Below are 22,429 nucleotides of genomic sequence, written 5' to 3'. Positions count from 1 at the left end.
GGTGTCAGAGAGCTCATATCTGGTTAGCTGTCTATTGTTCTGTTGATGGGCTGCTGATGATATCACTCCAACTTGCAGTGTAGCAGTAAAGAGTGACTGACATTTATCAGAGCAAAAGTCACATGGTTTAGGGGCACCTGGGAAATGGATATCATGTCTAGCTCCATGTCAGATTTCTAAAATTACACAGAAAATCCGTTCGTTCTTTAAAAACTGGATTTCAGTGCATAATTGTGCTGGAGGAGCACTATTAACTGATGTATTTTGAAAAAAAACACATTTTCCCACGACAGTAACTGGGTTGCCATCCTTCCGGATTTCACTCGGACAGCCCGGTTTTTGGAAGGGCTACCCGGGTGAAAAGTCCAAATAAGGAAATCCGGACAGGACATTGAAGTGAATATCATGGCGATCAGCCAATTGTTGATCGCCACGTCATCAGTCCCACCCCCTAACGTCACCCGCCCACGACGGCACCCGCCCAGCCCCCCATGTCTCCGGCCTGTCACCTGACATCACCGGCCCATTTTCAAAAAGAAAAAAAGGTGACAACCCTACAACAGTATCCCTTTAAGTCTACTAGAATATCCTTTAAACCAGGGGCCTGCTTCCTCTAAGTTACGCAAATCTCCCCTCTGCAGCCACTCTCCTAATTGAGAGTTGGGCATCAGAAACCAGCAAACGTGGGGTGGGGGGCAGGCAGAGCAAGAGTGACTGTGCACGCCAGGCCCCTCTTAAGACTTTTTTGGAAGAGGGGTCCGGCAGCACGTTATTATGATTTAAACATTAAATAAACCCAATAGGCTGTTTTTGCTTCCAATAAGGATTAGTTATATCTTAGTTGGGATCAAGTACAAGCTACTTTTTTATTAATACAGAGAAAAAGGAAATCATTTTTAAAAATTTGGATTCTTTGGATAAAATGGAGTCTATGGGAGACGGCCTTTCCGTAATGGATCCCATACCTTTAGTTACTTAGGGTGTAAAGACAAAGATTGATGCCCAGTGAGTTTTGTTGCTTCTTCTTTAGGTAAACCATATAACAGTGCTGTCAGTTTTGGGAAGCAAAAAAAAACGTCATTATATGAAACGGTTTCCATATGTTCTACAGGGAGCACAGCCACTAGAGCTGGGTATTGGCTGCAGCAATGTCAGCCTTGTGGGCCTGTAGCCTGTTCAATAAATGTCATAAACAAATATAATCCAGTTTGGACATTTTATTAGAAAACTGTTAAAGCATCTGGCGTAGTAATTTCTTCATGCACCGTGTGTAGAAGAATCTGTTTTTCCTCTGTTTTGTTATTATTCCAGTCCTCTTTGATGCAAGGGAAATTTGTACTGCGTCTGATTTCACAAGAGACAAGATTTCTCCCGAAGAGCCAGTTTTGTCTCTGATCAAATAAGGAGACTTTAAACTAAAGTGATCACTTAGAAATGCAAAACGCCGTCATTGAGGAGAAGAAAGGCATTCGCTTTTTCGTTTTTTCCCCCACCGTGAACACTGATATGAATTTGGAAGGTATTTGCAAAGCATAAAATTAAAGGAGTAGTACAGGTATGGGATACGTTATCCGGAAACCCGTTATCCAGAAAGTTCTGAATTACGGGGTGGCCTTATTCCATAGACTCCATTCAAAAAAAAAAAATTCAAACCATAGAAAATGTGTAATGAATGTATCGTGCAAAGTTTCTTAGATATGTTTGTTTGTTTTTTTATTAGACAAAAAATTTTGGATTGACATTCCCTTTTAATGATTTTTTTTGCAGACTTATGGTACGGAGATCCAAATTATGGAAAGACCCCAGTTCCCAAGCATTCTTGAAAACAAGTCCCTTACCTATACAATAAATAGGGGGGTCATTTTCATATAGATTTCTGTGGGCAGCATATATATATATATATATATATATATATATATATATATATATATATATATATACAGTATATATAGGCCATATACCATACCGTTCATTTTAATCAAATAATTCAAATTTTGAAAAATTATTTCCTCTTTCTCTGTAATAATAAAACAGTACCTTGTACTTGATCCCAACTAAGATATAATTAGTCTTAATTGGACACAAAATAATCATACTGGGTTTGATTAATGTTTAAATGTTTTTTTTTGTAGACTTTGGAATTTGGACTATTCCCTAGTCGAATCACACTAAAACAAACGAATTTTCAGTTCGATCCTTGATAAATCTGCCCCTTAGAGGGAACAAGGTTTCTTGTTTAACATGTAAATTCTGTTTATTAACCCTAATGGAAATAGAGGACATTTCGCAGAATTTCGGCAGTGCGCAGATATAAGAGAATATATACAGCAGTAACTTATTCTCATATAGTATTGGACTGGGATGCCAGGGGCCCACCAAAAACCTAAGACCCACTTTCCAAACTGTTATTTCTCTTCTCACTCAACCTCTTTATTCTCCTAGTCTCCTATCTCTAAATACTATAGCCTATTCTACCTTTATCAAGTCTCCTATCTCTAAATACTATGGCCTATTCTACCTTTATCAAGTCTCCTATCTCTAAATACTATGGCCTATTCTACCTTTATCAAGTCTCCTATCTCTAAATACTATAGCCTATTCCACCTTTATCAAGTCTCCTATCTCTTAATACTATAGCCTATTCTACCTTTATCAAGCCTCTTTGCTCCTACAAAGAAATAGGGAATGGCCATAAAGCACGAGGGCCCACTAGGAGTTTTCCTGGTATCCCAGTGGGTCAGTCTAACTCTGTTCCCATGTCTCACTATCCACAAACTTCTTAGCAAAAATGTACCCAAGCCCAACAGTGGAGAGCCTCATTGCAACTGAAGCCTTTCATCCCCTTTCTTTTGGGTAAGTAGTGGAAGGTTACTAAACCCTCTGGAGCTCATTTTTAGGTGCCAAGCTCCCCTTGCTGTCCTCATACATCTATGATACCCCATGAAAAGAGGAGTTTCTCTAAACTAGTGCAGGTGGTAAGTTGCAGCCAACAGGAACACTACAAATAAGAAAGCAAAATGAGAAATACTGCAGATTTAATTCTGTGTTTTACATAAGCAAAAGATTATAAGACTAGTAAGGAACTGTAGGGGTAGCCAACTTTGTATGAGAAAAAAACTCGTAACCAAGGAAGCCAAAAAATATGAATTCTATTAGTTGGGAATCGGTGTATAATATTAAGAAACAGATGTATACCTCCCAGGAACTGTTTGCCCCTGATTCTTCTGCCTCTCAAAGTATGGTGTGAATTTGCAAGAGAGCATAAGGTAATTTACCTGTACCCGAGTTAACCTACTTGGGCCTTAACTAGTAGTGTTTGTTGGGGCCAGGGCCACATGGACAAGAGAATCAGCCAGCAAATAATATTGCCCTTTCTAATCATTACACCTTCAAACCATTTCTTGTTCCCTCATCTTTGCTCTTATCTATCATCATTCTCTGCTCTCTATGCCATCCCACCTTCCTCCCACATCAATTGTAATCACCCACATCCTTCTCACTTACTTATGTTTCCTAAAGATTGTGCTACATTAAGGCAGTAATGATAGGGAGTTAAATGTCCATTAAGTCCCGCTCCTTGTGCCTCCTGTTTGTTGCACTTTTAAAGTTCCTACTAGCTTTGTAAATGAAGCTCTAAATGTAGAGCTTAAACAGACCTTGGCTCACCGGAAATTTTGCTTTAAAAAAATCCTTTGCTGCATATTGTAGAGGCAAATATAGAATGTTTTGTGTGACTAGTGTGCATAGTTGTCTCAGCCAGGTAGAAGTGGTCTATGATTGGTTACTACAGGTGCAGTTTAGCACCTATCTTTAAGCTTTCTGTCGAGGCAATTGGACTGATGCGCTTAAGGCTATAAGTGTTTGCATGGATCCACAATATATTTTCCTGTACAACAACCAGTCGGAGTTTCAGCAGTTTAAAGGTAAACACTATAATTAAGATTTTTGCATCTGAATTTGGTACATTTTTCAAATACATATGGAAAAGACCTCAGGGCACCTTTTTTGGTGCAAGCACCAGCTTTCACATTAATGTGCTCTAGGTGGTGCATTGAGGTTTGCTCCATCGGTCGCGGACCTGTCAGATGATTATAAAATAAGTGTGAACTGTTCCCTAAATAAATCACAGACTGATCTCTAGGTTGATTATAAAGCTTGAGAAGTGATTGGATGAATTTCTTTGTGTCATTGTGTTTGGTCCTTATAGGTTCATATTCACTTCCCTTTGGCTTGTTTAGCAGTTGCAAAGCCCACTCGGTCATGGTCTCGGTCAAACACAGTGTAATACTGTCCAATGAAGACATCACCAAGGATCCAGATGGGGCCTGCAGGAGGGCGTATGTCCAGCCCCATGAATCCACTGAGACAAATGGTGTGTCCAAACTTTGATATCTGTGTGGAGAGAAGTAAAGAAAGGAACCCTTCAGTCCACAATAATCTTGCCAACCATAGGTTACCATATAGGTTACCAATCATAGGTTATTTCATTAAAAGAAATACTGGCACTGGCAAAACTGCACACCAATATCTAAAGAAAAATTTTCCTCCATCTGTATAGACCCAGCAGCCATTCTCTCCCAATAAAACTCTCACAATGGATCAGCACAGCTTATGTCACTTCCCCAGGTATTGGACTAGCCCAGCTTCTCTCCACATAAGAATGTTTTTATACCTTGTACCGAATTAGTACAACTACTTCTTTCTACCAATACTCCCCTATATTGAAATAGTACTACTTCTTTACCAATACCCCCTGTACTGAATTAGTACCGCTTTTCTATCAATACCTCCTGCACAGGATTAGTACTGCTTCTATACCAACACCCCCTTGTACTGAATAAGTAGTGCTTCTCTACCAATACCCCCTTGTAATGAATTAGTACTTCTTCTTTACACGTACACCCTGTACTGAATTACTACTGCTTCTCTACCAACACCCCCTTGTACTGAATTAGTACAGCTTCTCTACCAATACCCCCCTTTACTGAATTAGTACTGCTTCTCAACCAATACCCCCTTGTACTGAATAAGTACAGCTTCTCTACCAATACCCCCCTTTACTGAATTAGTACTGCTTCTCAACCAATACCCCCTTGTACTGAATTAGTACTGCTTCTCTACCAACACTCCCTTGTACTGAATAAGTAGTGCTTCTCAACCAATACCCACTTGTACTGAATTAGTACTGCTTCTCTACCAACACCACCTTGTACTGAATTAGTACTGCTTCTCTACCAATACCCCCTTGTAATGAATTAGTAGTGCTTCTCTACCAATACCCCCCTGTACTGAATTAGTACTGCTTCTCTACCAATACCCCCTTGTACTGAATTAGTACTGATTCTCTACCAATACCCCCCTTTACTGAATTAGTACTACTTCTCAACCAATACCCCCTTGTACTGAATTAGTACTGCTTCTCTACCAATACCCCCTTGTACTGAATTAGTGCTGCTTTATTAGTACTTCTTCTTTACAAGTATCCCCTGTATTGAATTACTACTGCTTCTCTACCAACACCCCTTGTACTGAATTAGTACTGCTTTTCTCTTCCAAAACCCCCAGTACTGAATTAGATGTGCTTTTCTCTTCCAATACCCCCAGTTCTGAATTGGTACTATTTATCTCTACCATTACCCCCTGCATGACTGTAACTATAGAATCAGTGAAATTCACTTCAGCATGTATTCACTTGTCTAGTATAGCAATGTACTGTTAGAATGATAAGGTGATAGCACAAAGGATAATTTGATCAATGTCGTTTTTTTCCAGTTCAAGTGACAAAAACTCATATCATTTGAAATTGTACAGTTTATAACTTGGCAGAACCATCTATCAACTTCAGCAGGAAAGGATATGTGTATTTCTCCTCTAAAAATATATTTCACTGTGCACAAAAGAAATAATATGCAGGGATTGATTTGAATAACAGTGTTCATCCAGTCCTTTGCTTTTGTTCTTTGGAACTTTTCAAATGTTAATTTTGAGATCTGACCCTGGCTACACCCAGAAATGTACCGTGTTTCCAACATTTATAATAATACTCCCAATAATAATAGGGATTCATTCCTACCTTTAGTATATACTGTTCGCCTGTTAGGTTGTACGCCACGCCTCCAAGAATAAATGATACTGTGGGTAGGGACTGGATCCTCTTGCAGTTAATAAAGTACTGTGCGGGAATAAAGATATTGAATAAGATAAATACTGTCAGATCCTTTCTGACTTGCCAGCTCTCCTATCACCCACCCACAGCTGTAGTAAACAGTCAGGAATTTTCACCATAAAACCCCTATGTCATATGACTCCAGTCATCAGACTTTGTCTGGTCATAAGGGGGATAATCTAGGGCTGCATTATGAAATAGCAAATTTGCCCTTTATGTGTAAATATAAACATGTTTCTGCTGTCTTTAATGTGCTAAGTCTGCTTATAGGATTGATTCTTCCCAACCTTACATGTATAATGATTGAACAATATACTGATCATGTTCTTTACCTCTCCAGCGAAGAGTGGAAAAGCTCCAATAGCTTTGTGGAGGGCACGAATCTCCTCTTTTGGACCAGTTATGAGGGAGGTACCAGTGTCCACTATAGCCTGGCAACCCCCTTTGCACAGGACAAGTTGGTTGTTCACTCTGACCCTGAAGACAAGAACCAATAAAAGATCTTCAACAATAGTATTTCCTTTCTTTCTTTTTGGGCTGAAGACCATTATATGTTCTGACATTTGGTCATGACCACCCCTTACATCATAGGGAAAGATATATATAATAATAATACTGGTATAACATCCTCAGAGCACAATCAAATCTAAGATGTCAAATATGTGTAGGACCTCATTCTGGGATTATATGTGAGCAAATAAGCACTGACCTCTAAATCTCACATTAGTTGGCCTTTAAGATGTTCCTTTATCCACTGGCATTTGAGTTCCCTGTATGGGGGGGGCAGCCCCAACACTGTGGGGCTGTTTGTACCTGTCAATATCATGTGTGTCTGCATTAATATAAAACTCGTCCCCAGTCTGGCCAGTAGTACACTGGCTTCCATTTGATCCTTCTAGAATTCTGAGGTTGTATTAAGGACTCTGCTTTACTGTCAGTGTGCTTTATCAAGGTTAAAAAACCCACATGGCCTTTTTATTTCAAGAATGAAGAACATTCTGATGTCACAGATACACTGGTGGCCACTGCTTTGCTGATATTGTAGAAATCCAATATACTGCAGCACACTGCGACTTGTGTAAAATTTGAAGGTGTACTTTATTTGGCTCAAATACGAGCAAACATGTGGCAACGTTTCGGGCCTCGCAGGACCCTTTCTCAAAATTTGAGAAAGGGTCCTGCGAGGCCCGAAACGTTGCCACATGTTTGCTCGTATTTGAGCCAAATAAAGTACACCTTCAAATTTTACACAAGTCGCAGTGTGCTGCAGTATATTGGATTTCTACAATTGAGGTTTGGATCCGTGGCAGGTGTGATCTAATACTGCTAGAAGCACCTGATCCGAAAGGATATATTGTCTGAGGTGAGCACTCCATTTTTGTGTGGAATTACTGCTTTGCTGATAGGCCTGGTCATATTCCCTAAAACCGGCCCTGAAGCCAGCCTATGTCTTGTATCCTCCAAACAGAGATGAAAGAGTTTATTCAGAAATGTGCATAATTTTTAGACTTATTTAAGTGTTCTATCGAGTGCTTAGGGATATTCTTAAATACATTTATCATCATATCATGTATCATAGCATTTATCATCATATCATGGTGGCCACTGCTTTGCTGATAGGACTGGTCATATTCCCTAAAACCGGCCCTGAAGCCAACCTATGTTTTGTATCCTCCAAACAGAGATGAAAGAGTTTATTCAAACAAGGGCATAATTTTCAGATTTATTTAAGTGTTATATTGAGTGCTTAGTGATAGTCCTAAATGCATTTATCATCAGATCATGTATCAATATTCAACTGGCTAAGTGCCTAAAGTACTGTAAATCCCTGGACAGAGCAGGCACTAGAAGTGTATTAAACTTGGTTTGCAAGCCTTTCTATTTTTGTAGTCCATCTAGACTTATATATTATATGTTCCATGGAGTATATAGAATACATTGGTGCACCTATGAATTCAAAGAGAGTGGACAGGACTTCACTGTCCATCCACCTTCATTCTATAAACTCCTCTGAACCAGGACCTCTCTCTAATAATTTGTCATAACATCAATATTTAGATGCTTCCCAGCATTTTTTTAAAGGAGCAACTATGGTATAAATAGGTGTCCACTATTATCGCCCCACCAGTTTACAGAGAACATTGAAGCCAACATCACTTCTCTAGTCAGAGGTCTGACCCTCTTTAACCCTGCATCTGACAGAATATAGATTAATGATCGAAATCCTGTACAGGTAAGAGTACACTACCTAGAAAGAACATTGAAACCAACATCATGTCACATTCTTGAAAGACTCTCTGTAAGACTGTCCAAGTAGGTCTCCATTGACCCCTAACTTCTGGCAGAGTTTTTGATCTCCACGATTAGAGGTGTACAATAATGTCTTGACATGTGTTTGCAGGAGGGAACATTGTAAGACTCTGTCTGGTGAGGTCTTGTTTGACCCCAACTTCTGACAGAGTTTTTGATCTCCATGATTAGAGATACACATATATAATATGTGTCTTGACTTGTGTGGACTGGAAAGAGTGCCCAGTTTAGAAGGAACCAACAACCTCACAAGGTCTCCTTTGACCTCACCCCTGACAGTGTTAACAACAAGACTAAAGAGCATACCCATTCACCCAATTCATGACCTCCATGATTAGAGGTGTACAATAGACCTTTCTGAGGTCTGGTAAAGTCTTGTTTGACCCCCCACTTCTGAAAGAGTTTTTGATCTCTACAATTAGAGATATTCATCTGTGTCTTGACTTGTGCGTACAGGCAAACCTGCCCAGTTTAGAAGGAACCAAAATCATGTCACAGTCTTGTAAGACTCACAAAGTCTTCTTTGACCTCAACTCTTACAACTTTAAGCTAATAGAAGACTAAAGAGCATACCCATTCTATAGTTTTTACACTGAGATCTCACCCTACCTAGCCTGCTAATTAGTCAGATGATGAGGTTTTTGGTTAGTTTTGAAGAGCCATACATTTTCTACCAACCCCAGGTCTGAAACTGGAGTATCTTTGATACTGGTTAAATGGATACAGTGGAAAAGAAAAACAACTGGAAAGTTATTTTTTGGTTTCTCTGGCAGAACAATTCTCTCTCTAACTGTCAAGTTTAATAAAGAAAGATGAGACTGCCAGGTACTCACTCATCCGCCTTGATTTGCCAGTACGCCATCCGAGTGACATTCAGGTAATGGAAGTCTCCTGTGTAATAATTTGGGTCTGTTCCTCCTAGGATTAGCTCCCCTCCAACAGTTGCCATTGGGTCTCTTTATCAATGGAATGAAAAAGTCATTACAGGTATAAAAATGGCTTTTATTTCCACTCACATTTCTGATGTTGATTTTTGGGGGTTGGATAAATTATGTCACACAAAGAGGTCTATGGAGATCTTGGCCAGATGGGGAATGAGTAATAAACATTTCTTGGAAGGCCACATCTTGCCTGGTGCCTCATGTTGGACAACCTTGATATAGTCCAAGTTGTTTGGCACCTCTGGAGGTTCCCCAAGGCAGAATGGATACATTAGGGCTTGTTTACTACTACAAAGTTCAGTTGCGGTCACATAAGTTTGCCCCAAAAATTGCATTTATTGAAGGTACTTGTGTCAAAATATGCTCCTTGTAGTTTGTTATATTTGCACTTGGCACAGCTTGGTGTGTCCTGCCCCCTCTTGTGAATCAATTGCCTCAGGCACTCATCCCTTTGCAACCACAATTATGCTGGAATTATGGAAAAAAAACACTACATTGTGCAAAAATACATGCTGATTGCTTCTGAAATGTGCACTTTGCACCCTGCGTCGGTGTTCATTAAAGGGATGGTTCACCCTTTAGTTACCCTTTAGTATGTTATAGAATGGCCAATTTTAAGCAACTTTTCATTGGTCTTCATTTTTTTTTTTTATAGTTTTACAATTATTTGCCCTTTTCTTCTGACTCTTTCCGGCTTTCAAATGGGGGTCTTTTCAAAAGGCTACTAATGTATTGTTATTGCTACTTTTCATTACTTATCATTCTATCCAGGTCCTCTCTTAATCATATGCCAGTCTCTTATTTAAATCAATGCATGGTTGTTTGGGTAAATTGGACCCTAACAACCAGATGCTGAAATTGCAAACTGGAGAGCTGCTGAATAAAAAGCCAAATAACTCAAAATCTACAAATAATTAAAAATGAGAACAGAATATCACTCTCTACATCATACTGAAAGTTAATTTAAAGATGAACAACCCCTTTAATGAACCCTATTGGCAACCATGTGCTCTGCATTGCATCCATTTTAGAGGGTGCATTTGTACATGACCCTTTACGTGTCTAATACTGTAAAGCTGACCATGGCCAACAGCAAGTATATTTTATGTACATAACAATCAAATTCCAGAATTGGACCACAATTTCCTATAAACACAGAAATCAACAGATGATCAGTGGGATGGGAGAATTCCCTTACCCACCACGGTGGCCCACTTTACTGACCTGCTCAAGTAAAAGGAGAACACATTCTCTTCCAGCAGGTTTTGTTGCATCATGTTATCGAAGACTGGCACTACTCCATCGACAGAGATGTCGGGGTAACCCATTCCAAGGATGCCGTCAAAGTGAGCGAAAACAAAGACAATACCAGGTTGCTTGATTGCTTCAGCAAATGTCTGGTTAGCGACTTCTATACTGCCGATCTGGGTAAGGGGACAGAGACATGAACATGCATCATGCAAACTCGCAGTTTTATCAAGTTGTATCAATGGATTGGACATTCATTTTTAACTGACAGGCCCCCTCCCATTTCAATCAGCTAAAAGATCTGTGCACAATATTCATTCTGAGAAAGACATTTTTTTCCCATGGTTTTTAAATAAAAGTTTGGATCAAACCTATGCCTCCATACTAAGAGGGAAGCAGGAGGAGTCTTATTATTATATGCAGTAATAATATAGGCTATTCTATTAAAAAATTAAAAAATCTGTATAGGGCAGTGTTTCCACAACCCTAGACAGATCCAGATAAAGGCAAACAAATTCTCCAGCTCCAAATTGGCGCTTGCTTATGGGTATCTTCCTACCACAAGTTGACTTATTCTGTCCCCACCATCATGTCTTCACATGTAACTTTGTCACAATGCCTCCTTCACCAAATCAGATCAGTTGTTGATGCACAAAACATTGGATATGGTAATGTTCCATCCCTGTAGACAGATCTGGCAGCTTATTGGCCCCTGTATATATTGGCTAGATATCAATCAGACAGACTTGAAATGCCTATTGGATGAGGAGTGCATCGGGGCAATAGGCATCACTTAATGATCAGATAGTTGGACTTAGGGCCTAGTGTGTGATTGGCCAAATCAGGCCTGGATCCACTTGTTTGACAACCTCACCAGAGAGGTGGATCTGTCAGCGTATGTCAATCTTCAGTCACTCAACCATTCCCTTGTTTTTATACATTTGTCTCTTTGTTTTTTAGCTAAGGGGGCCTGGCTTTATTTTGGGCCACAAAAGTAGGACCCTGTGGCCTTTGTAGATCTTCTTTCCTGTACCAATCCAGTATTCAAGGATTTCCCCACAACATGGAAGCATCCTTGGCAAAAGGTGATTTCAACATGTACCTCTATAGGACATCTAGATAGCAGGAGTATTGGTACATGGAAGTTACTCTCCATTACTTGGCTTGTTTATTGTGACTTACCTGTTTAGTCACTGGTTGCCTGGATGCATTACAGCCAGTAAGAACATTCATGGTTTAGATACCCCAACACTAGAAGACTTACAGAGACTGTATCTTGGCTCAGGAATCCGCTCAGGCTACCTGTCCCATATTGAATTGCAAACGCAGTGTTGTTCTGACGATAGGTGGATGAGTTCTGGGACCTATATTTCTTGTGGATCCCTGCATTGTACAACAAAGACACAAGCAATTAAAGTGAGCACGTAAGTAATGTAATTCTTCAAAAAGGAATCCCCGAGGAATCAGTTAATCTAGTGCCACTTTACAATTATTTATATAAAGCAGGACAGTGTAACCTAAAGCTGTTCATCCCACTAATTGGATTTGTGTGGCAATACTAAAAAGTTAAGGTTCCCACTAGTTCCCATTTCCCAAGAACAGGCCATGTTTCAGGAACTTGGACCCAGGGAAAACTGCTGATTTGGCTTTTGGATAATGGAAGAAACTGGGATAGGCAGTTTGGGGTCAGTTGAAGGTTAAAGAAGAAGGAAAGCTGCCAAAGCAGCCTGGAGGTTTATGCTGAAAACAGGAAGTCTGATACACAATAGAAGGAAAGAAATGCTGTGTTTCTTTTGACAGAGGATTCAGAGCAGCATTACTTTGGGGGTTTACTGGTGTATTTATATAGACCTTTCTGATAAAGTTTACTTAATTTTAGCCTTTCCTTCTCCTTTAAATCTTTTTCTGTCCCAAGAAAGTTCTAACTGGTTACTAAATGGGGCTCATTTATAAACAATGGGCAGATTTGCACCTGGGCAGTAATCCATAGCAATCAATCAGTGATTAGCTATTTTCAGCCAGCTGCAGGTTGAACACTGAAAGCAATCATCTCATTGGGAATTTGCACTGTCCTGGTGCAAATTTGCCCAGTGTTTATAAATGACAACTGCCGTATTTATGCAAGCCCTGGAAACAAGTGCTTGAGCATTGGTGCAAAATGAAAGCTTACTCAATAAGAACTTGCATTTGTTAGGTGCACGGCAGACCTGTTCTTAGTACCGGCCATAGGGTAGGCAGAAAAAATAGGTCTCCTTTGAACCCTGCACCTACCACTGCTTCCTAACTTGTGTGTCTAAATGACAAGCAAGTGAGGGGCAGGTGAGGGGCAGGAGAGGGGATGCTTAGATGCTTCCTCCCACCCGCTCTTCATAAATGCAGCTCTGCCAAAGGTCTGTATTCATGGGGGAAGGTGTCCAATGGCTAGATGTCCAGGGTGCAGAAATATAGACGTTTGCATTGGTCATTTGCATATTGCACAATGTCCTGCACTTTGTAAATGGCCCCTACAATCCTCCAGTTTGATTACCTACCATCCCTCTTATACTACTGGGCATATTTATCAAAAAGTCTGCTAGAGTGAAATTCCACCACTCTTCATTAATTTCCAGAGTTAAATGTATAGCTTAAAGATGTGGTTTGCCTTAAAGTAAGCTTTTAATATGTTAAATGGCCAATTCTAAAAAACTTTTCAACTGGTCTTCATTATTTATTTATTTTTGTATACTTTTTTTTTTAATTATTTGCCTTCTTTTTCTGCCTCTTTTCTGCTATCAAATGGGGGTCCCTGACCCCATCTAAAAACATGCTCTGTAAGGGTGGTGGCACACAGGGAGATTTAGTCGCCTGTGATAAATCTTCGCTGCTGCTCTCCCCAAAGTGCCTTCCCACCGGTAAGAATGCGAATTTCCGGCATGATTGGCATATCTGTTGCTTCGGTTTTCCGAAGTCGCCTGAATTTTCCATGTGGGCAACTTCAGGTGACTTTAGAAAATCGAAGTGGCACTTATGCCATACCGGCAGCGATTCACATTCTTGCCGGTTGGAAGGCATTTAGGGGAGATTAGTCGCCCGCCGTAGTGAAGATTTATTGCAGGCAACTCTCTTCCCGTGTGCCACCACCCTAAGGGTGAAGATACACAGAGCTACTAGTAACAGCTACTTGTTAAGGCTACAAAATAGACAATAGTGATAATTGGCTTTGCTAAGAAACTATAGGAGGAATGTAATTAAAACTCGCAAGCGTTATTTAAAATGGCATCTTTGCGAATGTTTAGCACTGCTCGCAATATAAAATTAGTCGCTGACGAATATAACCTTGCGCATTTTCATCAAGCAACTACTTTAACTACTATGTGAAACTTGCAACAGTTAAAGCTCTTGGTCCTTCCTATTCTGCCTTACAATATGCACTGTGTCATGGTTACAGGCTTCTCTCTATGTCTTTCTTTTCTAAACACAAAATATCACAATTACAGCCTTTTAAAACCAACCTGTGACACATCCATTTACAGGCAGTGATGTGTTCCATTCTATCTATTGTAAACGCAGACTTTCCATCTCATACCAATACTCAGATAGGATGGGGATTAATAACAATTTATCCTACAGGAAGTCTCCCTTGTCTGCCTGTTGACTGACCTCACATTATATTGCTTGCTAAGGAGGAATTAACAGAGAGTGCTGAATGATTATAAGTGTTTTGATTTCTGTATTTGCTTCAGTAACTTTGTTTCTGAGGAGAGTGCTGCTGAAATGGAATCTAAATGAACCTCAGGATTGCATGGGAGACGTCGATCTAAACCGTCACCTATCCGAAGGGCAGAAATGCAATGTAGAGCTCCCTACCCAATGACTCCTATGGCTTTCCTTCTCTCTGCATGGCCAGGATATAAAACAAGCTCCGAGCACAGGGACTGATATGGAGGAGAATAGGTCTCCAGGCTTGGCTCAAGTACTACTCTTAGAAAGTGGCAGATTGATGGTCTCTAGGGCCTGGAGCTGAGAAAGAACAGCAGCCTTCTATTTAATTCCTGTATGGTATATGTATCGCTTAAAACGTTTAAGTCAGTCATGTGCTCTGAACACCAGAGCAACATCCTGAACATGTACTAAGCCAGGTGGTAACGGAGGTTCTCAGAAAATAAGTAGGCGTCATGTACCAAAAGAGCCAGGGTTCAAGCTGGCAGACTGCTGTCCATAATATATCACTTTTGAATTGCATGAAATATTGCAGATCCATTATATTTAATACTGCAGCTGTTAGTAATGATTGTAATTTTTAAATAGCAGGTACATAATAGTGTGGTGTGGATAAAAGCTTCTGGGAAGGGAGTGTGATTGTGGGATAGCAGGTATAGTAGGGAGAGATGGTGCCTATAGTAACAGTGGGGATAATAGTCTCTGGGAAGGGAGTGTGACTGTGGGATAGCAGGTATAGTAGGGAGAGATGGTGCCTATAGTAACAGTGGGATAATAGTCTCTGGGAAGGGACTGTAATTGTGGGATAGCAGGTATAGTAGGGAGAGATTGTGCATATAGTAACACTGGGATAATAGTCTCTGGGAAGGGAGTGTGACTGTGGGATAGCAGGTATAGTAGGGAGAGATGGTGCCTATAGTAACAGTGGATAATAGTCTCTGGGAAGGGAGTGTGACTGTGGGATAGCAGGTATAGTGGGGAGAGATGGTGCCTATAGTAACAGTGGATAATAGTCTCTGGGAAGGGAGTGTGACTGTGGGATAGCAGGTATAGTAGGGAGAGATGGTGCCTATAGTAACAGTGGATAATAGTCTCTGGGAAGGGAGTGTGACTGTGGGATAGCAGGTATAGTAGGGAGAGATGGTGCCTATAGTAACAGTGGATAATAGTCTCTGGGAAGGGAGTGTGACTGTGGGATAGCAGGTATAGTAGGGAGAGATGGTGCCTATAGTAACAGTGGATAATAGTCTCTGGGAAGGGAGTGTGACTGTGGGATAGCAGGTATAGTAGGGAGAGATGGTGCCTATAGTAACAGTGGGATAATAGTCTCTGGGAAGGGACTGTGGCTGTGGGATAGCAGGTATAGTAGGTAGAGATGGTGCCTATAGTAACAGTGGGGATAATAGTCTCTGGGAAGGGAGTGTGACTGTGGGATAGCAGGTATAGTAGGGAGAGATGGTGCCTATAGTAACAGTGGGATAATAGTCTCTGGGAAGGGACTGTGATTGTGGGATAGCAGGTATAGTAGGGAGAGATTGTGCATATAGTAACACTGGGATAATAGTCTCTGGGAAGGGAGTGTGACTGTGGGATAGCAGGTATAGTGGGGAGAGATGGTGCCTATAGTAACACTGGAATAATAGTTTCTTGGAAGGGAGTGTGACTGTGGGATAGCAGGTATAGTAGGGAGCGATTGTGCCTATAGTAACAGTGGGATAATAGTCTCTGGGAAGGGACTGTGGCTGTGGGATAGCAGGTATAGTAGGAATAGATGGTGCGTATAGTAACAGTGGGGATAATAGTCTCTGGGAAGGGAGTCTGACTGTGGGATAGCAGGTATAGTAGGGAGAAATGGTTCCTATAGTAGCAGTGGGATAATAGTTTCTTGGAAGGGACAATGGCTGTGGGATATAGGGTATAGTAGAGAGAGAGAGATGGTGCCTATAGTAGCAGTGGGATAATAGTCTCTGGGAAGGGACTGTGGCTGTGGGATAGCAGGTATAGTAGGGAGAGATGGTGCCTATAGTAACAGTGGGATAATAGTCTCTGGGAAGGGATTGTGACTGTGGGATAGCAGGTATAGTAGGGAGAGATGGTGCCTATAGTAACAGTGGATAATAGTCTCTGGGAAGGGAGTGTGACTGTGGGATAGCAGGTATAGTAGGGAGAGATGGTGCCTATAGTAACAGTGGATAATAGTCTCTGGGAAGGGAGTGTGACTGTGGGATAGCAGGTATAGTAGGGAGAGATGGTGCCTATAGTAACAGTGGGATAATAGTCTCTGGGAAGGGACTGTGGCTGTGGGATAGCAGGTATAGTAGGGAGAGATGGTGCCTATAGTAACAGTGGGGATAATAGTCTCTGGGAAGGGAGTGTGACTGTGGGATAGCAGGTATAGTAGGGAGAGATGGTGCCTATAGTAACAGTGGGATAATAGTCTCTGGGAAGGGACTGTGATTGTGGGATAGCAGGTATAGTAGGGAGAGATTGTGCATATAGTAACACTAGGATAATAGTCTCTGGGAAGGGAGTGTGACTGTGGGATAGCAGGTATAGTGGGGAGAGATGGTGCCTATAGTAACACTGGGATAATAGTTTCTTGGAAGGGAGTGTGACTGTGGGATAGCAGGTATAGTAGGGAGCGATTGTGCCTATAGTAACAGTGGGATAATAGTCTCTGGGAAGGGACTGTGGCTGTGGGATAGCAGGTATAGTAGGGAGAGATGGTGCCTATAGTAACAGTGGGGATAATAGTCTCTGGGAAGGGAGTCTGACTGTGGGATAGCAGGTACAGTAGGGAGAAATGGTTCCTATAGTAGCAGTGGGATAATAGTTTCTTGGAAGGGACAATGGCTGTGGGATATAGGGTATAGTAGAGAGAGAGAGATGGTGCATATAGTAGCAGTGGGATAATAGTCTCTGGGAAGGGACTGTGGCTGTGGGATAGCAGGTATAGTAGGGTATTCAAGATAGTTACAAGAAATGTTGTTCAACCTATGGCCTTTCAATTGTTGTTGAAACTGAACTGCAATTCCAGAGACCAACAACACATCAGCCTTAATCCAGCTGGGAATACTGGGAGTTTTAGCTCAACAAGAGTCCAAAGGTAGTGGGTGCAGAAGGATACTGTGTGCATTTTAAGGTGGCCATACACGGGCCGATAAAAGCTGCCGACAGACCGTGTCGGCAGCTTATTGGCCCGTGTATGGGGGCCCCCGACGGGCTTCCCCGATCGAGATCTGGCCGAAAGTCGGCCAGATCTCGATCGGATGGGATTAAAAATCCCGTCGGATCGCGGCCGCATCTGTTCGTTGATGCGGTCCTGCGATCCGACCGCCCGTTTGGCGAACGCTAGGATCCGATCGTTGGGCCCTAGGGCCCACGATCGGATCAGCCCGATATTGCCCACCTCAAGGTGGGCATATCGGAGGGAGATCCGCTCGTTTGGCGACATCGCCAGACGAGCGGATCTATCCGTGTATGGCCACCTTTAGTCTCTTACATATATAAATAGAAGTTGAGGTTTAAAAATATAATTTATCCATGAAATGGGCCACCACCAAAGACTTTCTTAAATGCATGGTTGCTATGGGAAACTGCAATAGCATAAATTTACTTAAATTTAAGTAAACAAGCTCTTCTGTTTCTCAGTGCACAATATATATATATATATATATATATATTTGAGTATGTGTGGAATTGTGTATATATTATTATAGCCATTTATGACTAGTAACACTGTAAATCTTGCACTGGTCCTATTATGGCTGATGTCAATGCCGGCAGTTGTAAGACTGGAACATATGGCAAGCGTCAGGCTGGCTATTCCTTCACTAGAGTATTCTGGTAATTCTCCAACCCTTGGGATAACAGGCTTCTCAAATGCAGCGATGCGGAAATCTCTCTTGTGCCCAGGGGATTTAACTGGCCTCTCAAAAAAAAAAAACAATAACTAAATACAATGGACCTCATCGTTACACTTAATTTCTTACAAATAAACCTATTTTTAACTCCATTCAGTTTGAAGCAGAGCCTTAAAGGGAAACTGTCCTCTTAGCTGGACCTACTAACAATTGTTATAAAAATCCCTATTTATTTTTTCCACTGATGATGCTTTGGAAGAAATTCTCATACTCTCCTTGTACACAGATCTGCTGAGCTCCCTGCATTAAGCGAAGAAAGCAAAGAATGCAAGTCACATTCACTGCATTATCCCCTTCAGACTGCTGCCATGGTAACAGGAAGTGCAGTTATCTTTGCCTACTAGTCAATACCCTAGTAAATGGGGATTGCGCAAAAATAGAGCTTCTTATTCATTTCTGTTGCTGTGTGCCTAGCACTAAATGTTTCCATGACTAAATTGCTATATCATCTTAGCTGTCAAGAGCTGCAGTTCAGCAATATCTGGATGGCACATATGTAATCTAAAATATTTGCTCATGTTATACCTACATATAACTGTGGTTTCTTACAACATCATTACTGACCTAAGGATAGAACTATCCCCATTCCTCACGTGTAAACTTCGAAAATCGAAGCGCCGCAAGTGCACTGGCGCTGGCGTTTTTTCATTGAAGCAGACGGAAGACACGGGGAAGCAGTTCGGGGAGATTAGTCGGCCCAAAGAAGAGGCGATTAGTCATCGGGCGACTAAATCTCCCTGAATCTCCAGGTGTGCCCTTACCCTAATTTATAGCTGTTTGATTGGAAGTTAAAGCAGGTTAATCTACCCTGGACATCCATTTTAGGGGCTCTGCAGATCATCAGATGCAGTTAGTTAAGCTATGTGAAAATTCATTAATACATCTCTGGTACTGAACTGTGGCATAGCAGGAATAGTAGGGAGAGATGGTGCCTATAGTAACAGTGGGATAATAGTCTCTGGGGAGGGACTGTGACTGTGGGATAGCAGGTATAGTAGGGAGAGATGGTGCCTATAGTAACAGTGGATAATAGTCTCTGGGAAGGGAGTGTGACTGTGGGATAGCAGGTATAGTAGGGAGAGATGGTGCCAATAGTAACAGTGGGATAATAGTCTCTGGGAAGGGAGTGTGACTGTGGGATAGCAGGTATAGTAGGGAGAGATGGTGCCTATAGTAACAGTGGGATAATAGTCTCTGGGGAGGGACTGTGACTGTGGGATAGCAGGTATAGTAGGGAGAGATGGTGCCTATAGTAACAGTAGGATAATAGTCTCTGGGAAGGGAGTGTGACTGTGGGATAGCAGGTATAGTAGGAAGAGATGGTGCCTATAGTAACAGTGGGATAATAGTCTCTGGGAAGGGCGTGTGACTGTGGGATAGCAGGTATAGTAGGGAGAGATGGTGCCTATAGTAACAGTGGGATAATAGTCTCTGGGAAGGGAGTGTGACTGTGGGATAACAGGTATAGTAGGGAGAGATGGTGTCTATAGTAACAGTGGGATAATAGTCTCTGGGAAGGGAGTGTGGCTGTGGGATAACAGGTATAGTAAGGAGAGATGGTGCCTATAGTAACAGTGGGATAATAGTCTCTGGGAAGGGAGTGTGACTGTGGGATAGCAGGTATAGTAGGGAGAGATGGTGCCTATAGTAACAGTGGGATAATAGTATCTGGGAAGGGAGTGTGGCTGTGGGATAACAGGTATAGTAGGGAGAGATGGTGCCTATAGTAACAGTGGGATAATAGTCTCTGGGAAGGAACTGTGGCTGTGGGATAGCAGGTATAATAACATATGACAATACTTATAGTCGCAGTTGGAATAATAGGTTTGGTAAGGCTACATGGGGTGGTCAGAGAAACAACAACAGATAAATGACCATACTTTTGACAGTCCTCACCCTTTGGATTGGTTACTTACAGCATGCAAAATCGAAGAAGGAGCACTTAACAGACGGCACCCAGAGATTAGAAGAGCCTGTGTCAAATATGACAGCAAACTTCTGTGGTGGGGTTCCAATGAAGATCTCACCGTAGTACTGTGCCTTGATGGGAGAAAAAAAATGCAATCGGAAGATGTTCACCCAGTTAACTAGAAAGGTGGTAGTCTAGTTATTAAAGTGATTATGATTTCTTATGCAAATATTCTTTGAAGTGTTTACATGTACATAACAGCATTTTAATATTTCATGTTGTTGGCCCTTTAATGACTCGTATATTGAGGCACTGATAAAGAGCTGTCACTGCATTGTTATCTGTTTTTGTGCAAAGGCCTTTTATTCTATTGACATGTTTATCCCTATGTCTAAACCCGCATGCTTAATATGCCTGCTATGTGATATATTGATCTCTGCAGTGCATTAAGTATACTTGCCTGTTAATGGCAGCTTTTTGCTCTGACCATGAAGTTTTACACTCTTTTATATTATGAATATTATTTTCTCCTTAAAGGGAAACTATCACTTTTTAATTTAAGTGCTGCAAGTTTTATTCTTAAAGGATAAGGAAACCTTATAAAAAATTGATGAGAGGGCTATTCTAAGAACTTTTGAAATATACATTTATTATTTATTTATTTTTTAATTCCAAGCTATTAAAGGATTCATGTACTGTTAACATTAATGAATTTTGTTACAACAGTGCCACCTGCTGGTCAGTTTCCGACCAGTCTGACCGCCAAGTAGTCAAGGAAGTTGTCAAGAGAAAGAAAGAGGCTGCTCTGATGAGCTTCTGGTTCGGAAAAAAAATTAGAAACCTTTCTCAAATCTTTCCAAAGCAGAAAACCATCAGACCAGCCTCTTTCTTGGCAAGTGATTGCACCCATGCAGAAAAATTGAAATATAAGTAGATGGAAGAAGGTGCCTCCTGAGTAGTGATGGGTAAATCAGAGGCGCCCTAGGCAGCTGCCTCTTCTGCCTACCCCTAGTTCCGGCCCTGGGGCAAATGAATTTGCCAGTCCTTAATTTGCTGCAAATTCCCATGTTTCGCGCGCCAGGGAACAAACTTGAAGACTGTGGCGAAAATCCACCGGTGAAAAATCTGCCGCGTCTGCAAAGTCGCGCACATAAAAATTTTTGGACTCCCATTAATCTCAATGCATTTGGACAAAACAGTTGCACGTATAACAATTGTCGCTAGAATCAAAATTATGACTTCAATGCGCTTTGCAATTTTTTTGGTAAATTCACACATTTTCTGGTGAAGAGAAACGGCGCAGATTCACCCATCACGACTCCTGAGCAGTTAAGTATTGTGGTTACAAAATTCTTGAAATTAGGGGCAACTCAAGGGCCCCCCTTGTCAAATCAGAGCATCTGCAGTTCAGCTGAGGCACAGGGATTGGCCAGTGTTGGACTGGGGTATCCAGGACTTACTGGGGCTGCCACTTGGGGGCCCCCCACCCTAGTCGTGGGCTCTAGCTACTCCAAATGAAGACACCTTCCTTTGTGTACCACTTACCTTACTTTAGATTTTCAGCCATGATTGGGGACGGGGGTTGCTGGTGCTGAAAGTTCTCCCCAGGGGTGAGCCTTGGTCCATGGGGGCTGCAGGGCCCATGTGGGTGGTTCTTGCTAACCTGCTCTAACTCCTATGAGTACGGTATGAAAGTGCTGACTACCACTACCTTTTTCTTATTTACAGGGTCCTGCTCCCCAATTTCTTCAAGGTATTGGCCACCATAGGTACAGCCTATAATTAAGTGCCTACAGACACGAAACGCGTAAGGCTATGTATCAATTTACTTTGTGGCCTAAAATAAAATTTTCATTCTTTTTACCTCTTTGTGGGATCTGTGAGTGCCTGCCATTTTTCCTAGTATTAGCCACGTTAGGGATCAAAGCTTGTTACTAGAGCCTTATGCTCCAGTCTCCCAGTATATCCACCCCTGGTGCAATGTGTAGACCAAAGAGAATGAGCCATATGCTACCTCCCTTTATATAAACTAAGGACAGGAATTAATCACAACCCCCGTGGGTCAACTGGGAAACTCTCGCAGGGCATAGATTACAGACCCAGGACTCCCTGAGTAGTAATTTGCCATTCTAGCTGGATTAAAAATATTTAAAGTAAATAAATATTTAAATAACCATAAACGAAAAGAATTAGTGAGTGAGAAAGAGCAAGTGATAGTGTCCCTTAGTGTCCC

The 22,429-nt window shown here is 41.5% G+C and overlaps 1 protein-coding gene across 1 annotated transcript in view; it reads right to left on the bottom strand.

The window, feature by feature from the left end:
• Window positions 1-3,916: 3,916 nt before the first annotated feature.
• Window positions 3,917-22,429, bottom strand: part of napsa.L (napsin A aspartic peptidase L homeolog) — a 33,132-nt gene continuing 14,619 nt past the window's right edge. Inside the window, 7 exon segments of the mRNA NM_001090097.1 lie at window positions 3,917-4,392; window positions 6,074-6,172; window positions 6,499-6,643; window positions 9,310-9,432; window positions 10,642-10,841; window positions 11,930-12,048; window positions 20,204-20,327. Coding sequence (NP_001083566.1) covers window positions 4,216-4,392; window positions 6,074-6,172; window positions 6,499-6,643; window positions 9,310-9,432; window positions 10,642-10,841; window positions 11,930-12,048; window positions 20,204-20,327 — 987 coding nt within the window. The 3' untranslated portion in view covers window positions 3,917-4,215.

The sequence above is a fragment of the Xenopus laevis genome, chromosome 7L, assembly GCF_017654675.1.
Source record: "Xenopus laevis strain J_2021 chromosome 7L, Xenopus_laevis_v10.1, whole genome shotgun sequence".
Lineage (NCBI taxonomy): Eukaryota > Metazoa > Chordata > Amphibia > Anura > Pipidae > Xenopus > Xenopus laevis.
This window is presented reverse-complemented; position numbering and strand designations above follow the sequence as displayed.